Raw genomic sequence first — 18,459 nt, 5'->3', positions numbered from 1 at the left:
CTGCGTAGAGATCTGGACCCCCAGGTATGGGATTGCTTGGGTGCTCCATTGGAACAGGCTTTGTCTCACCAGGGCGTCCCTCTCGTTTGGGCTCAGGCCCACTCCGAGGGCTATTGATTTTGAGAAATTGATGGTGAATCCCTCTACCTTATCGAAACTCCGGAACTCCGCCAGGGCCGCCCCCAGGGAGGTTTTGATGTTAGTGACGGTTAGCAATACATTGTCCGCGTAGAGGTCAATCTTGTGTTGGGTGGTGCCTATCCTCGGGCCGCTGATCTGCGGGTTAGCCCGGACTCGTTGGGCCAACGGCTCCATCGCCAGGACGAAAAGTAGGGGGGGACAGTGGGCATCCCTGTCTCGTTCCACAGGTAAGAGGGATAGGGTCCGACAGGCGGCCGTTAATTCCGAGCTGGGTTTTGGGGGCTTGATAGTTTGCCAGAATCATTTTCCTGAAGGTTGGGCCAAAGCTGAAGGCTTCGAGGGTAAGGGTCAGGTATGGCTAGTCCAACTTGTCGAAGGCTTTGGTCGCATCCAGGGCAAGTAAGGCCAGCTGTTGAGACTTCTGCGTGGCCACCTCTATGAGGTTCAATGCCTGGCGAATTTTGTCTTTCGTCGAGCGGTGGCTAATAAAGCCTGTTTGGTCCGGGTCTATAATGTTCGTTAGGACAGGTGCGAGGCGGTTATCCAGGATCTTGGAATAAATATTGGCGTCCAAGTTTAGCAGAGAGATGGGTCTGTACGAGCTGTTCTCCTGGGGGTCCCTTCCGGGCTTTAAAATGAGGACAGTGATGGATTCCTGCATAGTTGGAGTGACCGCTCCGGTAGCCGCAAATGAATTGAAGAAGCGGGTCAAAGGTGTGACCAGTTGGGAGCGGAAGAGTTTATAGAAACAGGTGGTGAATCCGTTCAGGCCGGGGGCCCTGGGCTTCAGGATTTTCATAGCTTCTGCCACCTCCTCGCTCGTGATAGGAGTTTCCAGCTCTTGTCTAACCTCAGTGGGCAGGCGCGGGAGGGCTGCATCATGGATATAGGCGCGCTGCACCTCTAGGTCCCTTGGAAAGCTGTCATAATTTCAGATTGGTGGGCGGCTGCTAGCCGTATTTTCTCTTGGTCCGCATAGTGGACCGTCCCCTGTGGATCGCAAAGCCCTAGGCTGGATCTCCGGGTCTTTTCCCTGGCTAGCTTACTGACCAGCAGCTTGTTGTTGTGGACATACCATTGTTTGGTCCTCGCAATCAGATTTGCAGTGGTGTCGGCATGGTGCGCCTCAAGCCTCTTCCTCGCCATCTGTAAGGCTTTGTAAGATTTCGGGGACCAGCCCTTCCGCTTGTGGATAGCTTCGGCTGCGCAGACTTCAGCCTCCAAGGCATCTCGAGTCGCCTTCTTCTGTTTGTGAAACGCGGCACCTTGGGCGATCAGTTCCCCTCTGAGGATGGCCTTCATGGTGTCCCAGGTATTAGCTGGGGAAGTGTCCTCGTTGCGGTTTTCGGTGAAGAAGTTTTTAATTGTCCTGGCCATCGCATCTCTGTCATGTCCCCCAGAATAGGGTCATACAGGCTCCACTGGTGGTGAGGAGGGGGGGTCTGGGTCATGGGCTCAGAGGGAGAGCGAGACTGGGGCATGGTCTGAGAACATCCGGGGGCCAATCGTGACGTCGTCCGTGAAGGCCAGGATCTGGGGAGAGGCCAGCACCAGATCGATTCTGGAGAACGTGCGGTGTACGTATGAATAAAAGGTGAAGTCCTTCTCTGGGTACAAGACCCTCCAGGTGTTGACGACGTTAAGCGTGCGAAACAAGTGGAGCAGGGCCGCAGCCAGCTTCTGATCCTTAGGTTGGGGAATGTGATCTGTCTTTGAGGGGGTCCGGGGCCCCGTTACCGAGTTGTCCCTCAGTGAACGGGAGGAGGATCTCCTCCAGGTCTTAGTAGAACCCTTCTTGGAACTCGTTCGGGGCGTAGGCTGAGACGAGGGTGTAGAGTTGGCCCATGAATAGTGCATTTGACTGCCATAAAGTGACCCTCTTGGTATCGCAATAAGTCAAGAATCTGGGGATTCAGGCCTGCAGCGAAGAGAATGGTGGTACCTCCCTTTTTCATACCATTGGATGCTAAGAATTGCGTGGGGAAGAGCCTGCTTCGCAGGCGGGGGAAGTCCGCTGGAATTAGGTGTGTTTCCTTTAGGAGAGCGATTGAGGTTCCGTCGGTTTGCAGCCTGTGTAAAATAGATTTCCTCTTCGGGGGGGAGTTTAGGCCCCTGACATTTAGCGTGGTGAGTTTCAGTTTCAGGTGCGGGGGCCGGCCATCCGAGGTCGTTTGCCGTGGGGGGGGGGGGATTGAGAAGGAGTTAGGTTAGCCATAGCTGCGAGGTGTCAGAGAATTTGGATCTTCTGTGGCTGATGGTTTTTAGTAATAATCTCCAACAGGAGATCCGAACTTCCAACTTTGGCCTCCAACGGGAGGGTCTAACTGTGGCCAGGGGGACCGATCGAAGACTGTCAGTGGGTTCCCCGGACGCCCAGGTCGTCAACGGGCAACCTCGGCAACATGGTTGAGGTGTTCTCCAAGGGTAATAGTGTCATCCACCTTGGAGGAGGGTTTAGGCTGCACGGGATCCGCGGCGAGCTTGAAGGAATCTAGATGGCTCCAGTGCTATGCGATCTCGGGGGAAACATGAGTCGTCATCTGGGTTTGCGGGATCTCTGCACCCGCGACTAGGGGGTCCGTCTCGGCTTGGGGGGAGCCTGCCTCGAGGGCACGGTCTGCCCGTGGCGGGAGAGAAGGCCCCATGCCCCCGGGGGGAGTCCGGCCGCAGAATGGATGCCGCGTCGTCCAGGTGGCTGATGGTGCGAGGAGTGCCTTTGTATGAAAATTGCAGCGCCGTGGGAAACAGCCATCGATAACAAATCTGCTGGTCTCAGAGAAAGAGAGTGAGGGTACGGAGCATTCTGTGCTTTTGGAGGGTTAGAGGGGATAGATCCTGGAAGATTTGAAGTGGGCAACCCTGGAAGGAGAGTTCGTCCTTTGAGCGGCCAATCGCAGAGATGGCCTCCTTGGTGGTGAAAAAGTGGACTCTCGTGATGACATTCTGTGGGTGCAGTCAAGTAGGAGTTGCGTTTCATCCAAGTCCGGCAGTAGGGATTGGAAGAGGGTGCTTATGTATTCAGGACGCTCCTTATCCGAGAATGATGAGGGCACCCCTCGAATGCGTAGGTTGTTGCGCCGGGAGCGGTTTTCCATATCTTCCTGCTTGAATTCGAGGATTTTCGGTTCTATCCATTAACGTATGGATGGTGCATTGCAACTCCGACAGCGAGTTGGAGTTGTCCACTGCCAGTTCCTCAACCTCCACTATGCGGTGTTCATTGTTGTCTACCCGTTGTTCTGTGTGTTCCAGCTTGGCTGTGAGTTCGGTCATGCAGGTCCGTAATTCCGCTTTAATGTCTGGCATGAAGGCCTGGAGCTCCTCCTTGGTGGCGAGCGTTCCCTTCTCATCGGGGGCCTTCTGAGGAGTTAGTTTGGGGGGGATCGGTTCTCTTCCCCTTCTCCGGGGCCAGCAGCATGGTGGTAATGTCGGTGGACCTCGACGACTTCACTGCTTTTGACATGGTTGTAGGGGGCAATTTATGGCTTCCGAGAGATGGCCTCGTGTTGGGGGGTGGAGGGGTGTGCGCACCGCCAGGTGCCACAGGAACCTAAGGTGGTGTTGGCAAAGAGCAAAGTGGGCCGGGGCGCCCCAGGGGGTTATGCAGGCAGGAGGGGCAGGAGTGCCTTCATGGGGTGGTAGAACAATCTTGGTGACAAGCCACACAGGGTGAAAAGAGAGAGGCACGAGGCCCCTCCACCGCAGCCAGGATCCAGGACAATGGAAAGGAGGCGGCTCTGTTCAGCGATGAGTGGTGATGGTGGGCAGGGGCACCCCAGGAAGCTGCAGGGGCACTGGGTCCACCGCTGGGGAGGCAATCGCCTGGGGATCAGGGCATGAGTGACCAGGAGCGTGGGGAGCCTGGGAACCACAGTCAGTGGGGGGAGAGCGATCCGGTGAGCCTCAATGATTTAGGGATGCAGAAATGGCGGCAGGCCTCCAGGAGCAAGCCTTCCGGGGGTAGCTGATAGCAGGTGCCGGTGGGGTGAAGCCCCAGGTCAGGTGGGGTGGGAGGCCGGGCCCCCACAGGCTCCGGGCCAAGGGGAGAGGAGCCTGCCTCACTCAATGAGGCCAGAGGCGCTCACCTGGAATGATATCCGATCCTAGGGCGCCGGCCGTGCAGGAGATGGTGACTGGGGAGCCCCCCTCCAGGACGGTCCCCAGTAACTGCAGATACGTCGCGCCCACCGGCCAAGGGTGACGAGCGCTGGGCAGCGGGTCCACCGGACCTCAAGATGCAGGGAGAGCCACCCGGGAGTGAACTGAAGCAGCAGCTGGGATCCCCTGCGCCGCCAGGCCCAGACGAAGGGGAAGGTTGAGATGCTGCAGCTCCCGGCGTCGGGGTAGGAAGGGTCCAGCGCGGTCACAGGAGCTGGCGCCTCTAATCATGTGCCCCGTGAGGATGGGGGATAGGAGAGCGGAGGCATTGCCAGCGCAGTGCACTGGCGGGCCGGAGACAAGCCGCACCCCCGCATCGGGTTAAGGCTCGCTGAGGAGGGCCCATGGGCCGTGGTGGTGAGGAGCCCTGGGCACGGTGGCCATCATGAATTGTGGCGGGGAACGCAGCAGCAAAGTTCCCACGCCGCGTTTTCGGAGACTCCGCCACTTTAGCTGTCCGGGATGCGGCCACAGGTGCAGGATTTGTTCCGCTATCGATCCCCTCCAGGAGACCGCAACAGCATAGCGGGAACCAGCCAAAGATCAATGGGAGCCGCGGACCCCAACGCAGGCCATCAATGGAGCAGCATCATCCGCGGCGCTCCAGGCCACGCCCCCGCAGGAATACAACTCTTAAGTCCCTTGGACAGTTAACAAACAAACCGTATTGCCAACGGAGCTCCCCAAACTCTAGGAGATTTTGGGGCCAGGGTGCTCAACATTCCTCAAGCTACACTCAGGGCGGACAGTCCTCGTCTTGGGGCCAGTCGCAAGGCAAAGGTTTCTCGTCCAGTTTTCAAAGAAGAAATAAAAGGGGCCGAGGATTGGGCAGTACCTCACCTGGGAGAGGCTCAACCCCTCCCAAATAATGACGCACTGTTTCAGGCCGGATTTCACACTTCACCCACGCATGGGAGGGAATGATGTTGGATATGTGAGTGTTGTCCACCGTGGCAAACGGGTATTGTATCAAGTTACTACAAAAATCTCCCTACCACTTACCAATACAGAAAAAGATGACAGCAGAAGAACAATGCATACTGCTGGAGGAAATAAAGGCGCTGCTGAAAAAGGACACCATAGAGATCGTGCCGGCAAACGAGGTACACAAGGGTATTTATTCAACGTACTTCCTTGTGCCAAAGAAAGACCTTAACATGCGCCCCAGTACTAGATCTGCGCCCTGCAAACATATGTCAGACACCAAATGTTTAGTATGACCACTCTCCAAGAGGTGATTCCACTCCTACAACGGGGAGACTACATGGCAACATTGGATATGAAAGGTGCATACTTTCATATTTCAATGCACCTTGCACACAGAAACTCCCTCGGCACCAAGAGTATTCACAGAGGTGCTTGCAGTAGTGGCAGCACACCTGTGCAGAAAGTCCTCCCAGTATACCCTTATCTGGACTGGCTAATCACCAGGGAATATCCTCAAATTTGCAAATTAAACACGCAAAAGACGATAAACTTTCTCTTCAATCTGGGTTTCTCCATCAAAAAAAGATCGTCTAGTCCCCAGCCAAATAAAACAATTCCTAGGGGCTATCTAAAACACAAAAGAGGAGCTAGATTTCCCCTCATACAAGCGAGTACAAAATATGCTGTTGCAAGTACCTCACTACAAGGTTGGTCGCCAGATAACTGCACGCAAAGCAATGCGCTTGCTCGGGATGATGGCCTCATGCATTCACTTGGGCCCACACGCATGCCTGCGTCCAATGCAGAAATGGTTAGTGAAACAGTGGTCTCCGGCAAGCGGACAGTGGGACTATCTAGTGGTTTTTTATTCACTAGCCCTGGTTCAGGCTCTTCACTGGTGATCCAAGGACAACCTGTTAAAAGGAAAACCTTTTCACGCTTCACCAGCAATGCTAACCACAGATGCCTCACTCGTCGGATGGGGGGGGGCACTTCCTCCACCACACAGTCCACACCAGTGGACACATGCTACTGCCCAAAGAACTTCCTAGAACTCTTGCCAGCCCTCAAGGCTCTTCAGGCCTTTCAGCAACATCTCGAGGGTCTAAAAGTGCAGATCCTCACAGACAGCACGATGGCCATGCTCTATCTGAACAAGCAAGGAGGTACACACCCTCATAGTCTGTCCACGCTATCCCAAAAAATATGGAAGTGGACACTCCAGCGGAAAATGTACCGAACGTCTCAACATGTTCCAGGGGAACTCAATTCTCTGGCAGACTCTCGAAGCAGACATCTTCTACCAGAAGAACACAAGTGGCGACTCGACAGAGATATCCTAGACAAAATATTCTCGCAATGGGGTAACCCCCCACTAGAGTTGTTCGCCACGAACCTAAACGCACAATGCCCAGACTTCGCATCCAGGTTTCCCCAACTAGGGTTCCAAGGGGAACATCCTGTGGATGAACTGGTCCGGGAAATTTGCTTACGCTATTCCCCTGACACCACTCCTCAGCAAGATAGTGCACAAGATGCACCAGGAAAGTAACTATGATCCGGCTTGCACCTATGTGGGCGAGACAGCCTTGGTTTCCACACCTGCTCAAATTGGCGATGTGTGACCCAATCAAGCTTGTGTGCCCATACAACATGCTGACACAACACAAGGGGGCATCCCTCCACCCGCGGCCACAGTCTATGAACTTGACAGCTTGGCTCCTGAAGTCATAGAGTTTGGCCACTTAAATCTTCCACAAAGGTGTATGGATATCTTTAAAGAGGCACGAAAACGCAACACCATGAACTGCTGTTTTAATAAGTGGAAGAGATTTGTGATATGGTGCTCATCACAATCACTAAATCCAATGGAATGTTCTCCAGCTAATATTCTACACTACATGCTTTACTTACTAGACTCCGGCCTAGTATTTAATTCCATAAAGGAGCACCTGGCGGCCCCATCAGCTTACACCACTTCACAGAATAAGGTGTCCTGGTGGAAAGTCCCTGTCATCAAGGCATTCATGGAAGGGGTAAAGAGGCTATATAACTCCCAATTTCCAACCCTCCTCCGGGTTGGCATCTCAATGTTGTGCTCTCCGAGCTCATGGGTCCACCATTTGAGCCTATGCACAAGGCCAGCTTAAAACATCTTACTTACAAGACTGCGTTCCTAGTAGCTATCGCCTCCATAAGTCGAGTCAGTGAGCTACAGGTTTTGTCCGTACGAGACCCCTTTTTCATTATACACAAGGATAAGGTGGTCCTCTGACACATTCTAGGTTCTCAGCTAAGTTCATTTCAAAGTTTCATGTAAATCAATTCATAGAACTACCTACCTTCTTTCAAAATCCTTCAAATTCAGCAGAAAGAAGCCTCCATACACTTGATATACAGAGGGCCGTCTTGTACTATGTGGACAAAACCTCTAAGGAAAACAAACCAACTCTGTTTCCATAGAACCTGGTAGAGAGGGCGAACACATATCAAAGAACGCCATCTCCAGATGGTTAGTCAAGTTCATCCAGCTCTGCTATTCCTTAACCAAGAAAGTCTTACCTTTCACCCCCAGCGCACACTTTACCAGAGGTACAGGAGCCACCTTAGCTTTCATAGCAAAACATTCCCCTTGACGCCATCTGCAAGGCTGCTACATGGATTTCCACCCGTACGTTCACACCGCATTATTGCATTGACACACACTCTAAAGCAGATTCACATTTGGGACAAGCGGTCCTAAAACAGATCTTTGCCACTGTACCTTCTAACTTCCCACACTGTCTCCAGATACTGCTTGCTAATCTATGCATATCATGTGATCTAAGCAGATCCGCAAGCTCCAGAAGGGATACATTATTCACTGTAATCGTATTTGTGGTGCTTGTATCTGCTTAGATTCACATGCGCCCACCTTTCCTCCCCTTCTGGAGTAGAAGGCGCATATATGTTTTCTGGGTTATCACTGTCTCTGCTTTATCATATCTGTACTCACGCTACACTTCCTGCAACCTCATGTCAGAAACAAAGAATCTGACGGACCTCAACACGTGAAGGGCCATTGGCACAGTACACGTCACACTAGGGATAGTATTACTAACATGCCCTGTTGACGTCTGTTTTTGAGTTTTGAAAACAAATCTTGTAATACTCTGTGACTTCCACTGGATGTCGGACTCTGCAGAGCATGTGAATCTAAGCAGATACAAGCACCAGAAATACTATTAGGGTGAGTAATGTATCCCATACTGGCCCCGACATCATGTCTGGCATGGGTCGCATAGAGGTGTCGGGCAGAGTTAACACGAAGCGGAGCTGTGCCCCATGGCGGCAGAATAAGTTTCCGAAAGAGCAGCTGGTGATGAGAGATGGATATCCATGAGCAATATGTGGGAGGAACATTCATCAGAAAGAACATTACTGAAGTTAAGTAACTTGTTTGTCTATATGCAAAGAAATGTTGATCCTGTTATAAACTCCCTTTATGAAGCTCTTAGACTGATTCAATTTAATAAGTGGGTTCTGACCTTAACTAAATTTGTTGATATAAATGAGAGAATTTTGCATTCTATTGGAGTCGACATTGATATACTGTTAGCCAATCCCAAAAGAGTTGAGAATAAGTTATGCAACCTAGACTGCTGAATGACTCAAGTGAACATCAAATCATATACTTAATACAGTGAAAAATAATATGATCTTGGAATACCTTACCAAACCATCTCGTGAAATTGCCCACTAATAAAGGTCAACATATTTATATTTCACCTAGTGCCAACTAGCAAGTTATTCGGCCCGAGTAAGGATAACAGGACTTGTAGTTTATATGAGTAGGGTTTCTGGTTTTCGGTAAATTCCGAAAAGAATTCAGAAACGGACCCCGGGATTGTAGTTTCCTTCTTCGGGGGGCTCCAATAAACACCAGTATTTTAATTAATTTCGCCATCACGCCAGGTTTAAGTGCGGAATCGGGATTCAAAACCCTGTTGCTCTGCGTTGACTTGCTTCAAAGATGACTTTATTTATTTTTACAAGCCACTAGATGGCACTGTTGAATCTCTTGTTGGGAAGGGATCTGGTCAGCCCCATTGATTGCATAATATAAGGAAGCAATTGCTGATGTTTTGGACTAAATCTCCCATAATCCCACGCAGTTGACTATGCTGGCTAAACGTGATGGGAGTTGAAGTCCAAAACGCAAGCCCCTATATCTAGAGCGAATCGTGTTACATATATATGTGAAACGGACTGAGAAAAATTAAAATGTCACTATCCACTTTGGTGGATGGGTAAAAAGTGTTGATTAGCTTGCTCTTACAGATATCCAGCACTGATCACGACATTTTAACACATGCAAAAGGATCATCGGATAGGAGCGGATTCAGAACCATTCTGATAAGAAGTCATAGCCTTTGCCAGGGTAATCTGTTTTTTTGGCTACCATGCCGTGTCTCATGCGTTTACTTGCTCTGAAGGCCCCTTGCGAGAGGAAACCATCATGGGGCACGGATGCTGTATTTCTAGTAGAGTAGTACACTGCACTTTGCCTAGCCACGGTTCCCAAAGACACGTTATGACACACAGTCCGCTGCAGTACAATAATTGCAGCGTAACATGAGGTGATCTATCTGAACAATATATTCAGGAGGGTGGTTACCAACATAATGGAGCAGTGCCTTTCAAACAATTACTGTAATGCCTTGTGTCAATTATTGAAAAATGCTGCATGTTTTGTTATTGTACACCATAGGGAGGTCAGGTGCAGATGTCCCCCACTTAAGAGCCTCAGCGATGTCTGAAGTCAGACACCCATTGCACGTACAACTTTCTATGGGGATGCTCCCATGAGGCAGCACTGCAGTTTCTCGACACCCATGTATCGCAGCTATGCTTTCCAGGATGGTTACATGTGTTTACAAATACCAGTTTCACTTGTTCAAGAGTCCATTAAAAACACATATGTTGATTACGATCTGATCAAGCATTTAGAATAGTACCTTGATAGGCGGAAATGACATTAAACCATTTTTATCTCTGTGATTTCCTTGAAAACTGAGAACCAAATCAAGAGGAAAGGAATAAACTATTACTGATCTGCCTGGATTTGTACAGAGCCTGCATTAGCTTTGAGGCTATAGAGGCAATAGAGGAAATGCAAGGGGATGAAGTCGACCGATTTCTCACCCCCAACAAACACGTGCAAAAGAGAAAAGGGCACCATGAAGATCATGTTCTAATGGTATCATCAGAAGCCTCCCATTGAGTGTAGTGCCAGCGGCCCAATGGAGTGCAGTGCAAGTACCCAATAGAGCACTGTGCAAGGGATCTGATGGAGCACGGTGTCAGTGGATCAGTGAAGGACAGTGTGAATGTCCCAGTGATGTGCAGTGCCAGTGATATGATTGAGCCACTGGCAGTGGCTCAATGCAGTGCAGAGTCAGTGGCACAATGGAGCACAGTGTACATGGATCGATGGAGAGCTTTGTGAGTGACTTAATGAAGCACACCATCAGTGATCCAAAGTGTGTGATCCATGGCAAATAATTTAATCTCACTGTGCATTGCCTAATCCAAGCCTGCCGTTTTGTATACATAACAATATCACTGGATTTCAAGGTTAACCTCTCTAACCTGGGCATATGTTATTCTTGCAGCCGGTCATGAGGGATACTACCCTACTTATGCAAGCAATGAAACAATAAAAGAATATTTGTTGTGTTTACACTGGAAAAAACTGTTATCTGTGTATTTCAAAGGGGGCACACTATAAAACACTGAAACAGAGTCTGACTTTATTTTGAAAACACTGGACAAACATCCCCAGAAGTAAATAATATATAAACCCCTAAAACAGGAAACCCTACATATAATCTGAAGCATTAGAAACTATCAAACACCTCATGACTAAATGCCCTCACACATGGTTGTTAAGGAATTTTAATTTTGAAAGCACTTTTAATGTTTAGCCATGTTTGCTGGGGTTGTTTGCAAAGCACTCCTTCTCTAGTAAATGTATATAGTATTGTACTATTGTTTCCAACAAGCTCAATATGGCATGATAAATGTGGCATGTGCCATTTTGATGTATCTAAATATGTGTTTATCCACTGATGAAAGGATTCCTATAAAGGGGCACATTCTTATATTAAAACAAAATCATCTTACATTGAGGTTCCATTTAGCGTAGTGGGTCATTTTAAAGTCCTTTTTCAGATTTTTCTGTTTGACATTGAAATATGTATAAGCGCTATATAACCTTCCCTATGTTTTAGTGAAATTGTCCCCACCCAACCTTTTCTTATGTACCTACCTCTCCTCCGTCACACCTCTACAACAATGAGAGTGAGGCTTTGAGGGTGAAAATGGCCAGCCTCTCTCTTTTAAGAAAAAGGTGAAATGTCCACCATCACAGGGCATATTATATTCTCAATGGAAAAGAAAAGGTCCACTGGTCAGAGATGGCTGTACATGGCAAACGCTTCTTAGGAAATATTGTATTTTTTGGCAACTTTCCCTCTGTAGTTTCTATGGACCCCCAATCGTTTAGCTTTTTTTTTTTTTACCTGCTCTTACTTTTTGGGGGGTACTTAAGCCTTCAGCTTCACTTCCCCTGCCTTTTGCTGATTAGTTATGGGGAATTTGATCAGTCATTTAGACCATCAATACTGGGAAACTATGTTTCCCTTTTTGTCTTTAACTTTTTGCAACTTTTTAACATTGCACACAGCATCTTACAATACAGTGCAATTGTGATACTTTTAGATCGCACTAGTCTTTTACACTTTGATTTTGGGTTACTTTTATGTGTGCCTAAAGACAAGCTAGTGACAGCAATTATGTGTTCAAACAAGCTTTATTCATCATTGTTAACCATAAAAGCAGTTGTACAGTTGAAACAGTTAATTAAAGAGGATTATAAAATTCATATAAAACAACACAAAACTTAACACATTTCTGCAATTTAAAACCATTGAGAATCTACAATATTTAGGGAAGAGAACAAGCTCCTTATTACATAGTTTACAGTCTACAACACCAATTTTGCTCTTCTTAGCCATTATATTTATACCAGTTTTGTGTTCTTTCTAGTGTGCACATTTGCTTTTACCGCGTATGGAAACTAAACGTGGTTAGTGCCCTAAAATGGCCATGCCACAAGATTTTCTCTTTTTCCTTGGCCATATTGTTGCTTGGCCTTCTTCCTGCCTTGCCAGGTCAGGAAATCCCATATATGGTCATGCATTTGCCTGGGAAATCTGCTGCTTTTTTCGGCTAGTGATGCCTTTGTGTGTGGCTGAGGAAGGGGGTGGGCCTCTCTGGTCCCATTCCACATTCCTGGAGCTAGGGAGTCTAGGTGTGCGGCATGAGTGAAACCAATAGTTGGTCCTGATTGCACACATATTGGCTGTTTGAACGGTGCAGAACCTTACCATTGGTGGACTTGGACTTTCTTCGAGGCTTGATTTTGGATAAGAGGACTCCTGCAGCCATTTCTTCATATCCGCGTTGGAGCCAAGAATCCCTTGTACAACAGCAGTCTGATGATCCAAATAAGACTCCCCAAGAGGCCCAGCATCCTTGCTGACATCCTGTTAGACTACCTGATATGCAGTGCTTCAACCCCGGGACTGGTGGGACCAACCAGTCTCAATGTGTTCTCGAGGATCCAGCCGTCCTAAGCACTCAGAAGTGTCCCAGGACCACCCAGTGGACTGTGCAGCTCTCCAGTTGGCTACCTTGATAGAACCGTTGCTGTTCCATGTTTACAGCTGGAAATCTGGTGGTCGCCAGCTTGTTTTATAAGTAGCATTCCTGACGAATTTCAGCCACAGAGCTTCAAGGGACCCTTTCCTGGAAGGACTTATACAAACGCAACTGGAGGGATGCCTGCCGTCGTCTGTGTGCGGTGGCAGTCGCTGGAACTCGCCCTCCAGCCCCCGGGACGAGTTTAGTGTAGTGGGATTGAGAGACAAATGTAGCCAAACTGTTTTACACTTTTGGAACACGTCATCGCACCCACTGCCTACCTAAACCTACCTGAACAGTATATCTTGTGGAACTGGTGAGTCTAGGGCATTAGGCCGGGGCCACATTGTATCTCAGTGCTGAACTTACTAAGAGTTAGGGGAGTTTTACCCTCTTCACTCACTTAACCTCATACAGTTATTAAATGTCTTGCTAACTGCTACTTAACTCTATTTAAGGTAAAGTGTTGGGATTCTGTTTAGAATCCCCACTTGTGGATGTATATATGCATTTTGATAATAGTTGCCTGATAACACTTTCCTGATGGTTTCATTGCTAAGTGTATATTTTGAAGGGTTAATAAATCATTATATATGTTTGTACTTTTGCTATCTAACTGGAATTATTGGAGTGCTCAGTGTGTGGGTGTCATTGTAGACTTTGACCACTCTCATACCACTTCTGAGTTTAAGCCTTGCCCCCCTGCTACCTACCCTGATTAGATTTGGCTAGACTTCAGTGTCTTTCCCATTCACCATAATTGGTTGGCCTCTCAAAATACATCTCAACACTGTGTAACCCTGACACACTTTAGAAGCACTGAGCACCGCCATGCATTTTGCACAGCTTAACAGAAGGATATTGGTCTGTTTGTCAGGCGCAGTAGCTTACTCTGCATGTACAGTTAATAGATGGTGTCCCAATCATAGTGTAGGAAGCCATGACTGCCAGGTCCCAGCACACTGAATTGTAGACTAAGAAAAGGATCATATTAGAATTGAAAGACCTAATTTCTCTATTTGATGTGCTTTGACAAACACTCTACCTGACGAAGCTAGATCTGAGCTTCATAAATACCCACAAGAAACATGTGAAATAATCATTTAGCCCCATACCAGTGGTAGTCACTGTTCATAGTAATGAATGTTACCACCTTTTTGGTAACAAGGTTTCTACATGGTGTCCAGTTGCACCAAACCTTGGCCGCGGGTAGTGATTTATACTCTTACTTTGGCAACATCTTTTCAAATCCTCAGACACTGAAAGCGCAGGATTGCTGCCCCATTCACATTAGAGCATATAATATGCAGTGTGTGAAGCTTTGACCCTGAATGTGGTAGCTTTTGTTGTCCCATCATACATGGCCTATCTGTTCTCATTCGCCTATTCCTGACAGGTGTGCCTGGAGGGTGAGATCTCTCGGCAGTCAATCATGAGCAGTCTGTCACGAGGAAAGAAGGCATCAGGAGACCTTATTCCATGGACTGTATCAGAGCAGGTAATATCTGGTGCATATTGATGTCTCTTAATACTTTTGTGGGTGAGTCGTCGTTTCTCACTAATCTGTTGTCACTTTTTGTAGTTTCAAGATCCAGATTTTGGCTGCTTGTCTGGTGCTCGAGTAGTACGTATTGCTGTTCACCCGGACTATCAGGGGGTATGTATTTATTTTTCAAAAACATCCAGAAACCACCCCATAGGAAACGCCAGTGTACATCACAGGGTCCTAATAGCAAAGAGTGATTTGATGAACAATGTAAATACATTGAAACAAGTGTGCCTAAACTTCTGAATTTCTTTAGAGTCCATGTACAGTTATTGAAGCGTTGAGGATAAGTTACGTAGGATGCATTATATCTTTCTCTTGTTTGCTTGTGCTCATCGTTCCTTGACTAGTTCAGGATAGGTTTTACCAGCTGCATGGAATACCTTCTATGCTGTGTGCTCCATAGAAAATAAGCTTACTGCACCCAAAAATCGCATGAGGGTTCAGGTTGGCTTAATATTGAAAAGCAGCCATGTCTGGGTGTCCATGTTTACAGTTTTCTGTGTTGCACCAAATATGGGGATCTATGCGGGAAAGGCCTGCTTTGTTATCTTGAGTTAGAAGATTAAGTGGATACATAGTTAATATTCTATTGTTTAATTTTGCTTGCATCTGGTTTAAATCTAACCTTGCACAAAGCTTTAAATATATGAAATACAATACATTTTACTGTAACTAACATGTATTACTATTTAAGTACATACTCACAAAAACGTAATGAAACTAAATTTAACAAAACTGGATTCCCGAACATACACATTTTTTTCTTTTGGTATCAAGGAGGCAGTTGAATCGGAATAGGTGGCCCTATGAATTAGACAAATGGTTTGAACTTTATCTGAACATCTGATAGAAGCCAAAGTGTGGATGTTGTTAATAAGGTGATGTGTTCTTCCTCTGTGCCTGTTATATTTTTAGTTGAGTTTTGCGTTGCTGCAGGGCTAAAATTAGGTTTTCATGTTTGTTCGAGATTTCAACTTGGGTTTCCACGACCCATCAGATTCCTTGCGAAAGCAACCAAGAGTGCACGGGAAAACCTGGATCTCACACAATATATCTTGCAAGCAACCCATTCAGGTGGCAGAATTCTAGATTGGGTAGTAGCACACAGAATTGGACTTGATAAGATAGAAATTATTAAACCCTGCCCCTGGTCAGATCATGGCTTCATACATTTGGAAATACCATTAACCTCTGCCAGAAAGAAAGTTAAACATTTACGGGGGAAAGTGTTTTGTCGCAACTTACCCCAGAGGTACTAGCCCCTCTCTTTGCTCCCTATTTAAAGAACCCTGCTCAGTATAAATCTGCAGCCTACTTGTCAGCAGCATATAAAAAGATGATGATCGAAGCTGTAGAGATTCTAGCTCCTCTGAAGTTAAGACCTGAAAAAGCTTTTCCATGTAAAAGCTGGTACTCATCAAAGATAAGAAAAGCAAGACTTGGTGGAAATGGCAGAAATCGCTCCAACTATAGCCGTGCAGCTAAAGAGCACACAGATGCTATTTGCACTGCAAAAAAAGGGCTCCTATGAGCAGAAGATTACGTAGGCTGCCTCAGACACAACAGAACTGTTCAAGATCCTCAGAGAAGTCGGAGACCCTTGTCCCAGTAATGTCAGTCGTAAAAGATTCAGACTGGTGTACCCAAATTGAAAAGGCTTTGTCCAATAAGATCTCCGTAATCAAAGAGGATATTAAATCTAGGCTTTCCCAATTGAATCCTTGACCTCTCCTACCTTATGTTCGACTCCAGCTAGCCCCGCCAAATCCGTTTGCCTTTGCAGAGGCGACGGAAACTGAGGTTTTGGATTTATTAACCAGGATAAAACCCACCAGCTGTAGGAGGTGACATTTGTCCTGCCAAAATAGTCAAGACGTGTACCCAGTCGCTTACACTGCTGATTATGCAATTTGTAAATGCATTATTTGGAGACATTTCTGTACCTGCTTGCGTCAAGCAAGCATGGATCACCCTTCTTTTGAAGAAGCCCTCATTGGATCCATGTTTGGCGGGCAGTTATTGCCCAATTACCAATTCTCCCTTCCTTCTGAAGGTGTTGGACAACATAGCGCACAAACAGATCCAGTGTTTCTGAGTGCACATAGCATACTAGGCCATAAACAATCAGGATTTCGGAGTGCGCATAGCACCGAGTCCACCCTGCTGGACCTTAAGACTAACATCTTACAATATATGGACGAGGATAAAACATCAATGCTGATGATCCTAGACCCGACGGCCGAGTTGACTTGGTAGATCATTCCATCTGAGCCAACAGACTGCTAGAGAGGGCCCTCTTCTCTAAGGAAGCAGTCGGCTGGGTGCTCTTGTTTCTGTCAGACCGTTTGTCACACCGGACGGCCAAGGTCTTCCATGGAGATGCTATGTCAGAGGGTCTTAACCTATAGTGTGGAGTACCACAGGGCTTGTCTCTCTCCTACCCCTTTCAATTTAGTCATGCTCACAATGTTTGATCAAATTGATGCTGAGGGTACCTGTTATGCTAACTTTTCTGATGATACTCTGTGTCTTTTTCCACTCTCAGGTGACTACATTAAAGACACTGAGGTTATCAATGCCTCATACAGCCAAATCCATCTCTGGATGTTGTATAACGGCCCAGCCCTGAACAACTCTAAAACTGAGATCATAATCTTGGGCACTGGCCCCAAGCTGCATCATCTAGATCAGGCCTACTCATCCTTCCAAATGGCAGACTGTCTTCTCCCCACCCTCAAGAAAGTAAAGACTTGGGGAATTACCTTTGACCAAGAGGTCTCACTGAGGTCCCACATCAGTTGTCTAGTGTCAAACTCCACTTATTACATCAAACCGCTGCCACAAATCAGACCATACCTTGATGTATCCAGCTGTGCCACTTTGGCCAGGGCTATTATTGGAGCCGTTTGGACTATTGTGGCAGTAGTTTACTAGGCATGGGAAAAGGAGAATTAATAGTCTAAAAGTTGTTGTAGTAGGTATGCGTGAAACGGATCATGTCTTAACAGCTCAGAGGCTCCACATAGCAAAGAGAGTCATGTTTCGTACTCTCTGCATTGCACTCTCTTGCATGTATGGCAAGAGTCCATCCTACCTGGCAGCACAGCTGAAATGGCTACAACAACACTGATAGTCTAATTATACCCAAGGCCAAATTGGTGCAGGTAAAACATTTTTTTCCAATCTCGACCCCTCATCTGTGGAATACCCTTCTGCTTGACCTGAGGTTGTGCCCCAGTCTTTCCAGTTTCAAACGTAACCTGAAAACCTTTCTTGCTGAAAAAAGTGACCCCTGCCTCGCTCTCCTTCTGTTTTTCTCCCTAGGATTTTCTGCTTTACATGTTTTCTGTTGTCTGTGTCAGTGCTCTTATGCCTCTGGGCCTCTGTTCAAGCGCTCTAGAAATAAAATAAATAAAATAGTTTCTCCCAATACTGAAAGGCCAGACCGTCAATGTCCTAATGGACAATACAACCACAATGAGTATTATCTGCGGAAGCATGTGAGACGAGGTCCAAGACGCTGTCCAAGGAAGCCCAACTGACCTGGCATTGGGCCATTACCCACGATATCGGCATACACGCGTTCCACCTTCCAGGAGTACAGAACCAGACTGCGGACAGCCTCAGCAGGCGAGCGTAGCAAAGCCACGAATTGGAACTCAACACCTCAACACTGCAGTCACTATTCCGGCACTGGGGGCAACCCGTAGTAGACCTATTCGGCACAGTCCACAACACAATGTGCTGCAGGTACGCCAGCAGGATGCCCCACGGGGGCTCACTGGGAAACATGTTTGCTTTTCCACGAGACTGCCTTTTTCGCGTACGCTTTCCCCCCGTTCCCAAACTTGCGCAGTACAATACAGATGATCAAGAGGCACCCCTGCAAGGTAATACTCGGGGACAAATCCATCCGGCTCACCGATCACCCAGACTTC

The 18,459-nt window shown here is 47.5% G+C and overlaps 1 protein-coding gene across 3 annotated transcripts in view; it reads left to right on the top strand.

The window, feature by feature from the left end:
- Positions 1-18,459, top strand: part of NAT10 (N-acetyltransferase 10) — a 722,602-nt gene that overhangs the window by 371,251 nt on the left and 332,892 nt on the right. For all 3 annotated transcript variants that reach the window (XM_069623384.1, XM_069623382.1, XM_069623383.1), the window contains exons 17-18: positions 14,369-14,470; positions 14,555-14,629. In XM_069623384.1, coding sequence (XP_069479485.1) covers positions 14,369-14,470; positions 14,555-14,629 — 177 coding nt within the window. The remainder of the gene's footprint in view (positions 1-14,368; positions 14,471-14,554; positions 14,630-18,459) is intronic.

The sequence above is a fragment of the Ambystoma mexicanum genome, chromosome 11, assembly GCF_040938575.1.
Source record: "Ambystoma mexicanum isolate Mex_15411 chromosome 11, UKY_AmexF1_1, whole genome shotgun sequence".
In the NCBI taxonomy this organism is placed as follows: Eukaryota; Metazoa; Chordata; class Amphibia; order Caudata; family Ambystomatidae; genus Ambystoma; species Ambystoma mexicanum.
The sequence above is the reverse complement of the archived record's forward strand: the minus strand, read 5'-3'. Positions and strand labels throughout refer to the sequence as shown.